Here is a 17500-nt window from a genome sequence, read left to right as displayed (position 1 = left end):
TTTATATACCTCTATCACATCCCCCCTTAGTCTCCTCTTTTCCAAGCTGAAAAATCCTAGCCTCTTTAATCTCTCCTCACATGGGACTTGTTCCAAACCCCTAATCATTTTAGTTGCCATCACGTTGATGTTTGAGTATAATGATGTTCTGTACAAATGAGCAACCAACAAATGTGACAGTACGCATAACATGAAAGATATGAGTATGCTAGACACTTAACATGCCAGCCTTTATGCAGTACATTCTTCATTCTGTAAAACAGTGGTCTCCAACCTTTTAAAGCACAAAATCACTTTTTGAATTTAAGTGCAACCCAGTATCTCCCGCAAAGAAAATGTAGAAATAACAGTAATCACAAACCCAAACACCCTTACCCTGCCCCCTGCCCCGCCCCTTCCCTGAGGCCACACCCCAACCCAGCCTCTTCTCCGAGGCCCTGCCCCACTCACTCCATCTCCTCTCCCTCCGTCGCTCACTCTCCCCCACCCTCATTCACTTTCACTTGGCTGAGACACGGGGTTAAGGTGCAGGAGGCGGTTCAGGGTGAGGGCTCTGGGAGGGGGCTCAGGGCTTGGGCAGCAGACTGGGGTGCAAGCTGAGGACTCTGGGAGGGGGCTGGGGCAGGGGGTTGAGGTGCAGGAGAGGGTGCGGGCCCTGGGAGGGGGTTGGGGTGCGGGAGGGGGCTCAGGGCTGGGGCAGGCAGTTAGGGTGCTCTGGGGCAGGGGGTTGGGGTGCAGGAGGGGGTGCAGAGTCTGGGAAGGAGTTTGGGTGCGGGGGCACTCAGGGCTGAGGGTTGGGTGGAGGAGGGGTTGCGGGGTGTTGGCTCTGGGAGAGAGTTTGGGTACAGGGGGCTCAGGGCTGGGGCAAAGGGTTGGGGTGCAGGAGGCGGTTCAGGGCTGGGGCAAAGGGTTGGGGTGCAGGAGGGGGTTCAGGGCTGGGGTAAAGGGTTGGGGTGCAAGAGGAGTTTGGGGGTGTGTGCTCCAACTGGGCACCACTTACCTCAGGTGGCTCCCTGGCGGCGGTGCAGCAGGGCTAAGGCAGGCTCCACAGCTCCCATTGGCCAGGAACTGCGGCAACTTAGTTTCGCAGTACCCCTTGTGGCGTGGGTCCCCGGGGAAATGGCCCTGCTTCCTGCTCCTTAATGCCAGCTGGAGATTTGATATGGAGAAAAACAATTGTTGTGGTACAGGTGGGCCATGGAGTTTTTAAAGCATGTTGGGGGACCTCAGAAACCCTGATCTACAGGGTTTTTGGCTTTTATTTGATTTTAAGATCATCTATGGCAGTGGTTCGTAGCCTGGGGTGCATGCACCCCCTAGGGGTGCAAGATGCCATTTCTGGGGGTGCGAGACAGGCCAGATTTTTTTAGAAGGCAAATCATTGAAAACACAAATTAAGCACAGGCACGTAAGTACAATTACTTTGTTCCATCAACCCTATGTATTTATTAACATTATACATTTTTTAACGATTACTGTAATATACAAACAAAAAATACAGTTAGTTTTAAACAACTGACCTACTTCAATGATTTTTGATAAGGGATGCGAACACATATTTTAAGAACCAAAGGGGTTCAGGCTATAGTAAAGGTTAAGGACCACTGATTTTGGGGATCTTTCGCTGTGTTGGTTTGTAGAATATCTGGTCTTCAGGTGTGCTAGGTTTCAAGCAAAGTTCCTCTGGAAATATCATCAGCTATTACTAAAGCTTCAACTTGAGTGGTATTCCTCACTTAAACTTTCTCACAATGACAGATTCGTGTGCCCTGAATTGAGATGCAGCTCACACACTTCTACTTTAGACTCCAGGGATTGATCAGGCCGTTTACAAAATGATATTTTCAGCTTCTTAGGATCTGTAGAGGCAGTTTGAAATAACAAAAAATCGCTCTTTCTTTTCATGCTCTAAAATCAGACACGTATTTTTATTTATGGTGTTCATTTTCAGACCCCATCCAGTATGAGAGTAACTAAGCTGGCAGTGTAGGCCTGAATGAAGTGTGTTTTTATGCTGCTTAATTTATCCTTGATTGTGGGGGGAATCGTAAAAAAAAAAAGATTTTCCATGCAGAATCTAGCAGAGATCAGCAAAGCTAGAGTGGGGCCAGGGAGAGGCTGTAGCAGGCCGATACACACCTCTCAGTGTCCCACTGCATGAGAAGGCCACAGACACAACACGCTGCTGTTGTTGGGGGCCTGCTGGAACCCTGAGGAAGAGCCGTGCACTGAGCCCCACGGCCCACGTTTAAATTTGCCCCGGGGGGTGGGGGGGACTCCAAAAGGGTGGCTCTGCCGTGAAGTCTGATGAATGGGACTGGCAATGGCAGAGCCTCCATTTTGGTTGGAGGTCCCCCCTCCCCCCCGCTGCCTGCTAGGGCTCCGACTCCAGCTTTGCTGGCAGCAGCAGCTGTGGTTTGCGGTGCTGACTCCCGCGGTAGCAGGTCTGGCTTTGGCAGGAGCCGTGGTGATGGCTCTAGCAGCAGCAGCTCCGGTGCAGGGCATGGACCTGGGTGGGGCGTTGGGATGGGCGGGGGAGCAGAGCAGGAGGTGCAGAAGCAGGGATGGGGGTTGTGGGGGGTGAGGGAAGAGAGAAAGTGGGACTTGTGATGGCATATGGCGGTCCACAATAAAAGCCTGCACCGAGGCCCATCTTTTTCTTCCTCTGCCCCTGGCACAGGGAGAGGGAGATGGGGGGAGGGGGTGGGACTAGGGGTCCAGTCAGCATTTGCTGTTAAATTGTTAAATCTTCCGCTGGGCATAATACCAGCATAAAGAGGGGAGATTATGGCCTGTTCTGCCTCACAAGGCGCCGTGGGCTGGGCGATGGGACTTTCTAGTGCAGGTTTAGCCTGAGATCGTCTCAGTGCTCTTCTGTTTCCACCCTCATCCTATTTCGACATGACCCTTCTGCAGCCAAAACGCTGCTGACAGAGGTAGCTCCCCTCTCTTGCACTCCCCAGGGTAGCCAGGCAAATAATGTCCCCTTCTGCCCAGGGCGCACTCTGCCCACAATGTTCACAATGCAGGGCCAGGCACATTTGGGCTTTAATGCTATTGAACTGTCTTGTGTGTCCAAACAAATCTGAAACGTGGAACTCATTGAGCAGCCCTTGCTTTATTGACAGAGGGGAAGGTTCTCCAGAGGCAGACGCAGCATCTGAGGGTAATGAGTCCCCAACACCACAGGAAGAATTGCATGGCGGTGGTAGGAGCTCTGGTGGTGCTTCTGGTAATGGAATGAAGAGACAGCAGAGCCATGCAGGAGAGGAGACATAACCTAGACAGAGCTGGCTGACATTTCTCGAATTATGAGCTCTTCTGTGGAAAAATAGCTTTTGAAAAAACATGAAAATTTTCATGAAATATCACTGATGTGGTTGTAATGTTTTGTTTGGCAGGAAAAAAATCATACTTTTTTAATGCACAAAAGCCAAAAGCAAAAATGGGTTAATTTAGAATCTTTTGAAATGAAAACAACTGAAAAATTCAATTTTTTCCCCACAAAACTATTTTTATCTTTTTTTACCTGCTCTAGTCCTAGTGCACTGCGCTGGGTAAGTGTCTATGATGATGTCTGCCCCCTCGTGGCTGGTGCATAAAGAAAAGATCTTTAGTGTCATCTTCAGATTAATGTTTATTATGACAGGCCTATAACTGCTGTATAAGAGCTCAGTACAATTATTACAAGTGCCTCCCTGACTGGCTACACGGGCCTGATTTTCATCTCTGTCATCTTGAAGGAGTAGTGGTGCCCTTTGGATGACTTCCAGTTCACCCCATCAGCATAGCTTTTGTGGGCTCCTTTCAGGTATAATCCATTCAGGTTGGATGCATGACATTCACTGTACCACCAGGCCCCTTTAAAGGCTATTGCACAGTTTATTGATGACATGTCGTTGTCACGGTCGTGGGTTGAAAACATCATGCCGTTGTGTCCGAATAAAGAATCCCCTGTGGAAACAATTGGGTTTATTTATTACATGTTTTTACAGAGACAAGGTGGGTGAGATTTTCTCTTCTTGTTTGTCTTTTACATTTTTACAGATCAGTGGCCACAGCCCAGCCTGGCAGTTCTGCAGTGGGGTAACTAAATTTCTCCCTTCACCAACCAGCAGAAATCTCCCTGGGGTCAGGAGAGAGATTGAATTTCTAGTTCCAGTACGGAACATTTTTCACCAGGCCATATTCGGAGTGTATCTCCACACAAGATCGGATAGGAAACTCTTCAACCTGTCATGACTTAACTCAAAGACCAAAGACAAAAAGGTACTAATCGGGGAACTTCTTTTAGCTGATTATGCTGCCCTCATAGCCCATGATGAAGATCTGTTACAGGGATTCATGGACCTCCTTTCAAGTACCTGTCAGGCATTTGCTCTCACCATCAGCATCAAGAAAACTGTTGTATTAGGACAGAGGGTTCCACAAGATCCTTCAATCACCTTAAATGCCAACCAGCTAGAAGTAGTCCAAAAGCTTCAGCTATTTAGGTTCTACAGTGAGTACCAACCTCTCACTGGATGAAGAACTAAATGTTTGCATTGGAAAGGCTGCCACCACCTTTAGCAGACTAACTAAAAGAGCATGGAACAACTCAAAGTTGACCATCAAGACCAATATGCTAGTGTGCCAATCCTTCATCCTCAGCACTCTCATGTGTGATGGGCAAATTCGAAGGGCAAATTTACCAAGTGTGACAGCCCTGCTCAAGCGAAGATGACTGCAGTGGCTGGGCCATCTGAGTAGGTTGGAAGACGGACGCATACCCAAGGAGAAGCGATACGGGGAGCTCTCAGAGGGAACAAGAACATCAGGACGTCCCAAGCTTCTCTATAAAGACATATGCAAGCGAGATATGAAGGAATTTGGAATTGATCCTGACCAATAGGAAATCTTGACAAGTGATCATAACAAGTGGTGCCATCGGCTCCATCAGAGAATCGAAGTCCAGGACAGGAGCTATCTCCTACAGCTTGAAGAGAAAAGAGCCCACAGGAAGCAAGCAGCTCCCAACCAAGAGAGATACATTTGCAGCAACTGTTAAAGATCATGCAAATCTCGGATAGGACCATTCAGTCATATGAGACATCATAGGCTGCAATTCCCACTGTCTCTTGTAGATGAAAGAATGCCAAAAAATGATAGTCTGAGCTCAGTTACACCACTATAAATCCGGAATAACTCATTGTAGTCAATGTGCTCAGTCCTTGGGTGTCCTGAAGTCAGTTTACACTATTGTGATGGTATAATGTGAGCACAATGTGCTCCTAACACTAATAGCTGAGCCCGGAGCCTGCTGAGGATTCAGGATCATAGATTCACAGAATCATAGAAATGTCGGGCTGGAAGGGACCTTGAGAAGTCATCTAGTGCAATCCCCTCGGCTGAGGCAGCCCCAAGTAAATTTAGACTGTACCTGGGAGGTGTTTGCCCAACCTGTTCTTTAAAACTTCCAGTGATGCGGATTTCACAACCTCTGTTGGAAACCTATTCCAGAGCTTAACTACCCTTATACTTAGAAATTTATTTCTAATATCTAACCTAGATCTCCTTATCATAGATTAAGCTGATCACTTCTTGTCCTACCTTCAGTGGACATAGAGAAGAATTGATCACTGTCCTCTTTATAACAGCTCTTAACGTATTTAAAGACTGTTACCAGATTCCCCCCCCCCACCCCCCCCCTCGCAGTCTTGTTTTCTCAAGACTACACATCACCAGTTTTTTAATTTTTCGTCACAGGTCAGGTTTCTAAACCTTTTATCATTTTTGTTGCTGTCCTCTGAACTCTCTGCAATTTGTCCACATCTTTCCTGAAGTGTGGTGCCCAGAAGTGGACGCTGTTCTCTGGCTGAGGCCTCACCACTGCTGAGGAGAGCAGGACAATTACCTACTGTTTCTTACATGCCACACTCTTGTAAATACACCCCAGAATGGTATTAGCTTTTTGTGCAACTGCATCACATTGTTGTGCATTTGATTTGTCCTTCCTAAGTGAAAAGTGATTCACTTGTCTTTACTGAATTTCGTCTTGTTGAATTCAGACCAATTCTTCAATTTGCCAGGGTCATTTTGCATTCTAATTCTGTCCTCCAAAGTGCTTGCAACTCCTCCCAGGTTGGTGCCATCTGCAGATTGTCAGGCTTGACAAAGCCCTGGCTGGGATGATTTAGTTGGGGATTGGTCCTGCTTTGAGCAGGGGGTTGGACTAGATGACCTCCTGAGGTCCCTTTCAACCCTGATATTCTATGATTCTATGATTTTATAAGCATATTCTCCACTCAATTGTCCAACTCATTAATGAAAATATTGACAACTACCGGACCCAGGACTGACCGCTGCAGAACCCCATTAGAACCTCCCAGTTTGACAGCAAACCATTGATAACTACTCTTTGAATACAGTCTTTCAACCAGTTATGCACCCATCTTATGGTAATTTCATCCAGACTGCATTTCCCTAGTTTGCATTTTGAGAATGCCACGTGGGATTTGGTCAAAAGTCTTACTAAAATCAAAATATATCATGTCTACTGCTTTCCCCTTATCCACTAAGCCAATAACCCTGTCAAAGAAGGAAATTAGGTTGGTTTGACATGATTTGTTCGTGAGAAATCCATGGTGGTTATTGCTAATTAATCCAATTGTCCTCTAGGTGTTTACAAACTGATTGTTTAATAATTTGAGTGAGTGTCTTTCCAGGTGTCAAAGTTAGGCTGACTGGCTTACAGTTCCCTGGGTCCTGTTTGTTCCCCCTTTTAAAGATAAGTACTATGTTTGCCCTTCTCCAGTGCTCTGGGACCTCACCCATCCTGCAGGAGTTCTCCGGATAATTATTCATGGTTCTGAGATTGTTTCAGCTAGCTCTTTTAGTCCCTTTGCATGAGTTTAGCCAGGCCCTCCTGACTTGAATACATCTAACTTATCTAAATATTGTTTAACCTTTCCCCCGTATTTGGGCTTGCATTCCTTCCCCCTTGTTGTTAATAGTGTGTTAAGTATGTCATTACCAGTAACCTTTTTAGTGAAGATTGAAACACACTAGTCATGAAACACCTCCGCCTTCTTGATGTCCTCAGTTATTAGCTCTCCATTCCTGCTAAGTAAGGAACTACATGTTCTTTCATCTTTCTCTTGCTGCTAATATATGTTAAGAACCTCTTCTTATGGCTTTTTCTTTTCCTTCCTAGGTGTAACTTATTTTGTGCCTTAATCTTTCTGATTTTGTCCCTACATGGGTATGCTACTCTTTTGTACTTCTCCTTCGCACTTTGTCCATGTTTCCACTCCTTCCTTTCCTTAGAATAAAGACATCTGTGATTTCATGAACACTTTCACCCAAATTGTCTTCCACCTTCAGATTTGCTACCTTTTCCCTGTTGGTCAGAATTAAGTCTAAAATGGCTGGTTCCCGCCTTCCTGCCCCCCAGCCCTCCCGGTTACTTCCTCTACAAAACGGAGTCCGCAATACATTCCAAGAACTTTTGTGTTTTTCTTTATTCCTTTTCCAACAAATGTCTGGGTAGTTAAAGTCCCCCATTACTATAGTACATCCGTACCAAAAGGTCGCTTTTATTTATTATCCTTTTTTCTTTGCCCAGAGACAATTGGTCTGCCTCTCGTCTACTCCTGCAGCAGAGAACAAGTGTATATATTCTTGCTGTATAATTCAACACGTTCTCCCTTTTTACCTTGCCTGTCCCTCCTAAACAAGCTATACCCCACTATACCAATATTCCAGTAATGAGACTCATCCCACCAAGTTTCTGTGATGCCACTTAAGTAGTAAATTTACAATTATACTAATCCTTCCAGTTTATTCCCCATCCGCCTTGTATTTACATATAGGTATATGAAATTCTAAGTATTTGCCTCTACTGGTTACTCTCTTCTTCCGCCTCTGACTCTACATGTTCCCTCCCACAAAAAATCTGGCCCTCTGTTAAGGTGGCCCTTTTTTATGCTTTTCTGTTGGCTTTTGTCCCCTGCGCCCTTTAAACCTACTTAAAAGCCCTTCTCTCTAGGGGGCTTCTGGGTGTGCCTCAGCAATCCTGCAGTGATGTGCAGCAGACTCTGCATGCCACAGAATATTCCTGTCTCTGGTATCCGTAAGTCTGGATGAATAGTTTACATGAAATGGGGCATATCTACCCACTCATTGACTTGTACAAATCCCGGTGTGCCTACTTAGTTTAATTCAGATAGTTCTATGGGGCATTAAGATCTAATTTAGGAAAGCAATCAGCAGTAGATGTGCCTACCTCTGCTCGTTATTCTGCGTTCAATCCCTCACTCGGCAGGATATCCGTATTATACTATATGTTCTGTTGTCACTAGACAGTGTGTTTCTCCTCTAATAGTTCATCAGGAGAATAACTGATGTTTCCTGACAGACATCACCTCCACAGATTACCTCGCCTTTTGCTTCTGCGATAGAATATTCTGCATCACTTTTCTTTTCCATTTTTCCATCTGCCACAAAGGGTAAAGGATGTGCTCAGAACCTACCTGCAGTGCCTTTAAGAAAGGGTCCGATTATCAGCGTGTATTTCTCAACCTCCCCTGTAATTCTGAAAGATGAGAATGTAGCAAATACATCATTGTTGTCAAAATCTCTGAGATCGACACGAAGCTCGTTGGGACCTTTAGAAAACAATTTGAAAGCAAAATGTTCAGCACCTTCCATTGGTGTTTATTACTGTTATTGGTTGTTTCTATTGCACAAGCTCCTAAAGGCTCTACACACAAATCAGGCTCCCTTATGCTGGGACCATTATGATCATCCCTTTGAATTGCCTGCATCACACACATCACAGAACTTCACTCACTAATTTTTGCATCAAGCCAATATCTTCCTATCGACTCTATCAATTCAATTTCCATCCACCAACCTGCCCTCCCTATTAAAAACCTGCTCCATGTTATGCTTTGCGAAGGTAGTTCAGAATCGATGACCTCATCCAGGCTGTAGCATCCCTTATTGCTGTACTGTGGGCGAACCACCCGAGGACAAAATGCTGCTCCAGGAATTATGACTGGATCCAGCCCATCTACCACAGCATTATTGGTTTCAGTAGCTTTGTGTGGCAGGACTGGCCTGTAAGGAACAGGAAGGGGTGTCTGCAGGGGAAGTGTTACCTCTACCGATAGTACAACTCTATACCCTGTATCCATGGTTAAAGTGTGGGAACAAATCTTGGTGGAGAAGGTTGCTGTAAGGAAAAGAATGCATCGGTGATGTCTTTACCAAGGGATGTCAGCAGGTGGATATTGTCATTCCCCAGCCAGAATTCTGACAGCTGGCTGCCAAAACCTCTCTTGTATGAATACCAGTCACGGTAAAAATCCACAGAGCCATCCGCCCGTCTCTGGAACACCTGCAGGGAAACAGGAGGTTCTCAGCTGGGAAATCCCACATTGTTTTCCATCCTACTAGAGCAGAAGACCAGAAACTCTGAGACTGTAAATCATTGAATGAGACTTAATGTGGTCAGGTCTATTTCAGCTCAGGTGACTATCGCAGAGGGAGGCTTGTCTCAGAGGATCGTATTAAATCTTGGCAGCAACTGCACTAGGTTAAAGGATCACATGGTCCGAAATCTACAGCACTGGACTGGCAATCAGGAGGCCTGAGATCTATACCCAGTTGTGCCACTCGAGCAAGTCACATCACCTCTGCTTTCTGTCCGGCCCTTTGTCTGCCTTGTCTATGGAGACTGTGAGCTGCAAAGGGCAGGGGCTGTCTCTCAGTATGTGTGTTCAGCACCCAGCGCAATGGGACCCTGATCTGCATCGGATTCTCTAGGCACGACTGGGATATAAATAAGCACAATAATAAATTGGAAGGTTTAAATGTGATGAGTATACAGGGTTCAAACCCCTCGTCTCCTCAGCTCCCTAGAACACTCCTCCACTCGTACTCAGAAGTTGCTGGAGCGACAGAGCAGCTGATACACTAGAAGTGGAAGGAAGAAGGAATTCTGATTCCGGAGTCTGTGTAGCTATTGAGCAGGCTCTGAGAGCCGGGCAGAGAGTAGCCAGGAAAAGGGAAACCTGTGTCAGAACAGTGACAAATGTCCCCTTAGACGGGGTCTTTTAGACTCTAAAGCTCCGGGTTCCCTCCATGGAACCCATTGCGTTCACAACCAAGTTATCTCCACAACCAAGGACTAGGGAGGATTAGAAGGGCTCAGGAAGTGTCTATGTTTTTATTTCAGCTAACCCTGGGGAGCTAACAGCTTCAGAGCTTCTGTCCTCATGCTTTTCTGCTAGCTGCAACCCACTGGCTAAGGGCCACCTCCCATTCTTGGGATAGTAAACTGTTTGTTGTTCAAGAAAAAACATCCAATGAGCTTCTTTATGCTCTGTTCTTACAATCCATCCTCCGCCATCTGTGTCCATGTCACACAGCACGGTCATGGCTTTACAGTCACGGGGGTAGATGGTGTACCAGCCGCTCATGATGTTGCCTCTAGCTAACAGCTCCTTGCAGTTCTTTGCTCCTGGTTGAAAGAAGAATTAAAACATGTAAATTGGTTGTATAACTCTCCTTGGAGCAGGGATTCATGGGCTGCTTTATGTTGCACTGAGGGCCAGATCAACTGCAGAATCAGGTAACTGGAAAAGAATCTTTGAGTCATCTTCTCCTCTCCTCCACACTGTAGCATATGGGAATGGGGTAGTATCCCTTTAAATAGTTTCAGAGTAGCAGCCATGTTAGTCCGTATCCGCAAAAAGAAAAGGAGTACTTGTGACACCTTCGAGACTAACAAATTTATTTGAGCTGTAGCTGACGAAAGCTTATGCTCAAAGAAATTTGTTAGTCTCTAAGGTTCCACAAGTCCTCCTTTTTTAAATAGTTTGTGTCCTTCTGTGTTCATCTTTGGAAACCTAATAGAGCAGCAGCGTATGTACCTAGCGAGGCTTTTCATACTCTCTGTAGTTAGCAAACCAAATGATTTAGACTCCAGTGTGCCAGTCTGGTTTGTAAGTTTCTTTGCAAGAGGAAAAGACACAACCACTAGCCCAACCCCATCTGTTCTGTGTGAGAACAGATCAACCTGAACAGAGGATTGGCTGAAAGTGTCTTGAAAACACAGGGAAATTGAAATGTTCACAAAGACTTGTACTGAAAGTCCCCATGCAGCATTTTCAAATCTCTCTGTGAGTCAGAAGGGCTTCGGGTTATCATGTAACTTGGGTGAGCACTCACCTGGAAAAAATATCAGATTTTCACAGGAATACTCACATCAGTTTGCAAGTGAACCTGTCGGCTGAAATTCACAAAAGATTCACTGGCCAATTGTTAACAGCAAAATACCTTCATTTTAAAAGATCAATTTGTCTATCTCTAATGGGTTTTCGTGTTTCGGTCTCTGGATGGAATGAGATGACATTTAGCGGTCATAAGAAACTCTCACCTTTCTTACACAGTATGTCTTCCACGACTTTCTGCACTGGTCATGAAAAGAAACACAATAGAAAGTGAAATGGAACCAGAAAACATTCTACTGTCTTTTAAACTGTGTAATAGGCCAACTGGTACAGCTGGGATAGCAAAGTACTTGTTATCTTGAAAATGCACTAGACAGGTTTTTAATTGTGAAAATCCAAGTGCTAATGGATGCACACACATCTCTGATCTGAGCCTTCCAGCATTAACCATCAAGACAGCTCTCATTATGTAGCCAACACTATTTTGTCACCCACCGATGAGGCTCCTGCTTGCAGGCTAAGAATTGGTCCTTAATAGACGAAGTTAGTTGCTGGTCAGTTCATAGGAGCAATGCCCACAAAGCCAGGGGAGTTACATGTGCTTACGGTAGCTGTGAACTTGACTCAATATTTTTTTTAAAAAAATTCCAATCGACAACGGGACAATAACAGTTAAATAAAGTACTGGTAGAAAAAGGGTCATTCCTTTAACTGGACATATAAATAGGATCCATTTCTTGTGATTCATACTCCCCACTCCTGGTATGTGGGAAATATAAGGAGGGGTAGGAGAAAGTAACCTTCTCTAGGATACACCTCCAGATCTACAGATTTCACTTATATTTTACCTGTTCTCTCTCATACCAAAGGTCATCTGGCTAGTGTTGTTCCGGATGTTACAACACAAGGATGGCATGTGTTTTTGTAGGCACAGCTATTTCTCTCTTTATAGAGCCCAAATCTCACTGGAGGATCAGTGAGCTTGATATTGTGGACATGGTAACTATTCAAGAAACAAGCTTCTTCAGCCACTTAATTTTTAGTGCTGCAAAAATAAAACTGAAATGATGTGTTCAGTATAAAGGAGAGTGCAGAGGTTCTCACCAGGTGTTCCGGGCATTCCTGTACATCCCGGGGCTCCTTTATCTCCTAAAAAAAGAACTCAGAATAAAATCCTTGTTTTACCTGGAGGTCACCTCCATAATTCACCATCTCACTACAGCAATCGCTTGGGTTTCATTGTGTGGAGGGGCTAGTTCAAGGCCTATGTACCAGCTACACTCCGCATGATCTGTTAAAGTTGGCGTTTTGTGGGACTTAAGTGATGTATGTTGCCAACTCTCAGGATTTGGTCATGAGTCTCATGATAATTATTGTTTTCCTTAAAGCCCCAGCTCCTCAGGTCCAGTGGATGTGACATGATTTCAGCCTTTGGTCTTAAAGAAAAAGTAAGTTTCTAGCCCTCAAAGCTACGGCAAAAGCTTCCAAATGTGCCCCCTAAATACTCAAAAGCAGAAGGCAAATAAAAAGAATATCAGATCTATTATTTTTACATAATCTCATGATTCTAAAACCAGTCTCCAGATTTTTGATGAACCTAACTTAAGTTTTTCAAGGATTTGGGGTTGGCAGAACTGCATTTATCTTATCTTGTCTTCTGCATTGGCTGAAATGAAATAGGCTTAGACTATGTCTACACTGCAGTTGAGATCTATTTCCTGTGACTGCATAGGACGTCATGACAGATCAGACATTATTCTTAGAGCTAGGTGAAATTTTTCCAGCAAATATTTATTCACAATTTTGAAATGTTCCAACTCTTCATTTCAGAACAACAATGTGTTTTGTCATTTGGCTTCTAAACCAAATCAAAAAGGGGACATTCTTGTTTAACTGGAACCAATTTCATTTCAGCTTTTTTGTTTGGCAAGAAGTGGAAGGAAAAATTGTATAATGAAACGGGGTAGGGGGATTGTTGGTCCCAGTTCCTCTATCACCATGAATAGCACCAGAAAGTGCCCTGCTCTGCAGTGAGAAGAATCATCTGAGGTCTCTCACCTTTCGCTCCAGGGTGGCCAGCAGGACCTCTTTCTCCTGATTGAACAAAAAATAAGTAAGTAAAGACTGATCAGAGAGAGCGAGATCTTGACACTGGATCAGAACTGAAGTTCAGTTGCAATAATAAACCCTTTATTGTCAAATATAGAGTGAAGGGAAGTTATGGTGGTTTGGAGCCCAGATATTATAGGAATTGGTGTTTTATAACTAGCTCTAATTGATATTTGATTAAAAACTTATTTCCTGTTCTTAGGTCACCTATAGGAAAACACAGTTCTCTGCCCTTTGTTACTTTACCTTTTGGGCCAGTTTTTCCCTCCTTTCCAGGGATCCCCAGAGGTCCCTGTTCTCCTGCAAACACAGAAAACTGACTGAATATTTTCCAAGGTAGTGTAAATACTGAGTACATAAATCCCACCTACCACCCCAAACTGAAATTACAAGAACTCATCTGTGTCAAAATTCAAATCACACATCAGGATCCCCTAGCATGGACTCTCACATGGAGGCCCATTGAAGTCAAAGGGATAAGTACATCTTGCTGCCAGGTGAGAACCAAAGCTGATAAACAACCACTTTATACATGCTATCTTTAATGTCATAGCTCATGATAATAATCATGATTTCCTCTTCTCTAGCCCCCTCATCCAAACTTCTCAGAGCACTTTACACAGATCAATGAATTGTGCCTCCGATAACCTCTGGGAGGTAAAGGACCATTATCGCCATTATATAGAGGAGAAACCTGAGGCTCAAAGAGAGTGACTTGACTAAGGTCACACAGCGAGCCAGTGATAGAGATGGGGAAAGAACCAGAGGACTTGGTTGCCAATCTGACACCCCAAAGGGAATGGACAGTATTTCAGAGCTTGGTTATTCTGAAGCTCCAATCCCTTGCCATAGGATATGGGAGATGCCATGTGAATTTCCTCATATCAGGGTTGAGGGGAATCTCCAACGTCTGAGCATATTACAAAAGTAATTCCCATTTACATCAGCACCAGCCATGTCTGATTCCCATTCAGTGCCTGGGAACGTACCTCTTGTTCCTGCATTTCCTGGGTCTCCTCTGGGCCCTGTGGCACCTGGAATTCCAGGGCAGCCTTGCAAAATGGAGAGTTTATCAGTACTGTTGAAACCCACTAAGTTCACCTCTGGGGAAAGAAATGAACCCATAATCAATGATTGTTAGCTTCTCAGGATCTGAAACATTCTACAGAAATCCAGAGGGATAAACCCGGCAAATGAAAGTCTAGATAGTTCCTTGGTTTTCTTTACTCTATTAGTGATAAATCCAACATTTTCTTCAGTATTATGCATTTCAGAGACAATGCCCTAATATTAAAAGTTGGGGGTTATTACTATTAGTCTTTGTTTTAAGTTATAGTGAAAACAAAAGTTAAAAAGATGTTATTAAATATTTGTATTTAAAAGAAAGCTCTTCAGACTTAATTTTGATGTACACATCCCTCTGCAGTGTTTGCAACCCGACCATTGCAGCATTGTGTCAGTTCATGAGAGTCTTTTAATGAAATTAAATACAGAGAAACAAAAGCAGAATGAAATGCAGAGGAAAAACAAATAGCTGCCATTCAGTTAAGAAACTGAGCAAAACTGAAATAATTTAAAAAACAGTTGCTCTTACAATCTCAGATTATGGACGTAAGGAGATGAAACGTGAAGGCAGTACTGCTCTGAAATAATACATTAATTTATGCATAAGATGGCAAAGCCTGTATTCAATCCTTGTTTAGCAAACCACGCATTTCCTTCAAAGAGACCATTTGCCTGAATGAAGTCTCCACAAATTTGACTAAATCTTGCATTAGGATCACAGGATTTCATGATGAACCAAAACAAACCTTCAAATGCTGCTGGATTCTCAACCCAAAGCGCAGAAATGAATGCGTTGACATGGAAAGAGTTGTATAGTGGATTTGCGGTGATAGATACACAACAGTTGCGATTTTACAAATAATCATCTTAATTTGGTAAAGGTGAATTTTAAAAAGCAGAGGGATCTGAACTCATAGGCTCACTCTGAGCTTTGAAGATTGAGCTTTTATTTTCCAGAATTTAGATCATCTTCCTGTGTGGGTCGGTCAGTCACCAGATTAGAAAGGCTTTGGCCCCAATATGCAAAGGAGATGGGAGCTTTAGACAGAGAGATTCCAGCAGCAACACAGGGAGGTTAGAAGATAGTAAATGAGCATGAGGGAGAAGAGGTCAAGTCAAATTTTGAAGAATCTCAATGGAGACAAGAGACGACATTTTCACAACATGGTTTCTGAAAAATGTGTCCTATTTTCTGAACACCTCAAGTCTGTGTTGTACACTCCTGCAGTATAGATTAATTTTGACAAAGGAATTTTGTACAAAGAAGCTGTTCATTTTATTATTTAAAAAGCACCATGAGCAGGCAAAACACTTTATAGATGTGTAGGACAACAAACATTCCTGAACAGTTCCCAGTTCTCCAGGGTTCAGGTTGGCAAGAGCCACAGTATGAAACGCTGATGGGACAGGATTGTCTTTCACTCACCTGAGCAGGTGTCCTGAGCCTGACAAACCGTTGCTGCTAGACAGAGTAAAGAGAGGAGAGTTTTCTGGGCAGCTCTCCCCATGGCTGGTGCTGGTCTCAGCAACGGCAACTTAACTTGTCTTCTTACCACCTTCTCCACTTTAGTATTTCAGTCCCTTTAAGCCTTTTATATGCAATAATGACAGAGCCTAGAGCAAATAAAGCTCTCTGCCTCCGGCATCTCAGCGCCTCCTTCCCACTCTCCACATTCCAGCAGTTTCCACTGAGATTTTTATGCTGCAGCGGTCACAACTGGAGCTGATTAAATGGCCTGATAGGAGACATTCAATACTGGACTAGCAGCCGTTGCTTCCCCTGCACAGCAAATGCAGTATCGTGCAATGAGGATTGTTGAACGGAGCCAGTCTGAATCTTTCCTCACAGAGTTGATTCCTGTCAATGTGTCTTCTGAAATAGTAAAATAGGGTGCCAAATAATGAGCCCAAACTGACTTTCTCCATCCCTTCGAAGCCCCCTGTTGACTTCAGTGGGAACCTTTGGGAGAACAAGGAGAGCAGGATTGGGTGGATTTACTCGCCAACTGCTCTATTACTATTATGTGTGTGACAGTAGCCACAGGAGGCCTCGTGTCAGATTGGACCCCCCTGTGCTGAGTGCTGTGCAAACCCCCAGTAGGAGCCAGTCATAGAGGGATCGGTTCCAAGACCAGAAGTGACCATTGTGATCATCTCGTCTGACCTCCTGTATAATGCAGGCCACAGAACTTCCCCAAAATAATTCCTAGGGCAGAGCTTTTAGAAAAACACCCAATCTTGATTTTAAAATGGTCAGTGATGGAGAATCTAGCAAACCCTTGGGAAATAGCTCCAGTGGTTAATCACGCTCACTGTTAAATATTTACACCTTATTTCCAGTCTGAATGTGTCTAGCTTCAACTTCCAGCCATCTCTGCCCCAAAGACCTTATGATCGAAGCAGCCAAGACGAATGAATGATGGGGAGAAATAATTATTATCCCGATTTTTGCAGTGTTGTGTGTGCCTGTGTCATAGAAATAATAAATAATAATGATGCATGCCCAGGCCATATCTGCTGATATACCACTGCTGCATTTTTCTACATGTCCATGTGATTTTTCAGTGACTGCTGCACGGCAGATGCTCCAGATGGTCACTGCCGAGGTTCATTTCTTTATGTGCACGTGTGTTTGCATGGTTCCGGTCTGTACAGCAAGAAGGCAGCTGCTGTTCTGGCTGTGTGCAACGGATATTTCCTCTCTTTGCACTGGGGAAGCGTGATGACACTTCCCACTGTGGTATTGTGGTTTGTAATTGGAATCAGAGATCCAAAGCTGCAAAAGAGACGATTGGACGATATGGATCTCACTTTGGATAAAGCCGTAAGACAGTGTCAGGCAGCAGAAATCATTCAACAACGTAAAAATAATAGAAGGAAAACAGAACACTGCCACACTGTATAGAGTGACATGAGAGACAAAAAACTGGCAAGCAGTCAGTCAGTACAAAACAAACAACAGAGATGCATGAAAAATGCAAAGCACAAGAGTTCGTAAAAACTTCGAAGATTGCTCAAGATGTGGACAAAAAATGACCTCAACAATGCCTAGCTTTTGGTAAGTGCTGCAATATTTGCAAGAAATACAGTCATTGTGCCAACGTCTGCAA

At 44.2% G+C, this 17500-nt stretch overlaps 1 protein-coding gene across 1 annotated transcript; it reads right to left on the bottom strand.

The window, feature by feature from the left end:
- Nucleotides 1-3408: 3408 nt before the first annotated feature.
- Nucleotides 3409-15898, bottom strand: LOC102932088 (ficolin-2-like). Its single transcript, XM_037879787.2, has 10 exons — nucleotides 15817-15898; nucleotides 14315-14428; nucleotides 13572-13625; nucleotides 13275-13310; nucleotides 12321-12365; nucleotides 11423-11458; nucleotides 10377-10504; nucleotides 9250-9379; nucleotides 8511-8645; nucleotides 3409-3954 (listed from the first exon to the last, which is right to left on the bottom strand). The coding sequence occupies exons 1-10, from the start codon at nucleotides 15896-15898 to the stop codon at nucleotides 3707-3709; spliced, it is 1008 nt and encodes a 335-aa protein (XP_037735715.1). The 3' UTR covers nucleotides 3409-3706.
- Nucleotides 15899-17500: the final 1602 nt, after the last annotated feature.

This window comes from Chelonia mydas, chromosome 16, assembly GCF_015237465.2.
Source record: "Chelonia mydas isolate rCheMyd1 chromosome 16, rCheMyd1.pri.v2, whole genome shotgun sequence".
In the NCBI taxonomy this organism is placed as follows: domain Eukaryota; kingdom Metazoa; phylum Chordata; order Testudines; family Cheloniidae; genus Chelonia; species Chelonia mydas.
The sequence above is the reverse complement of the archived record's forward strand: the minus strand, read 5'-3'. Positions and strand labels throughout refer to the sequence as shown.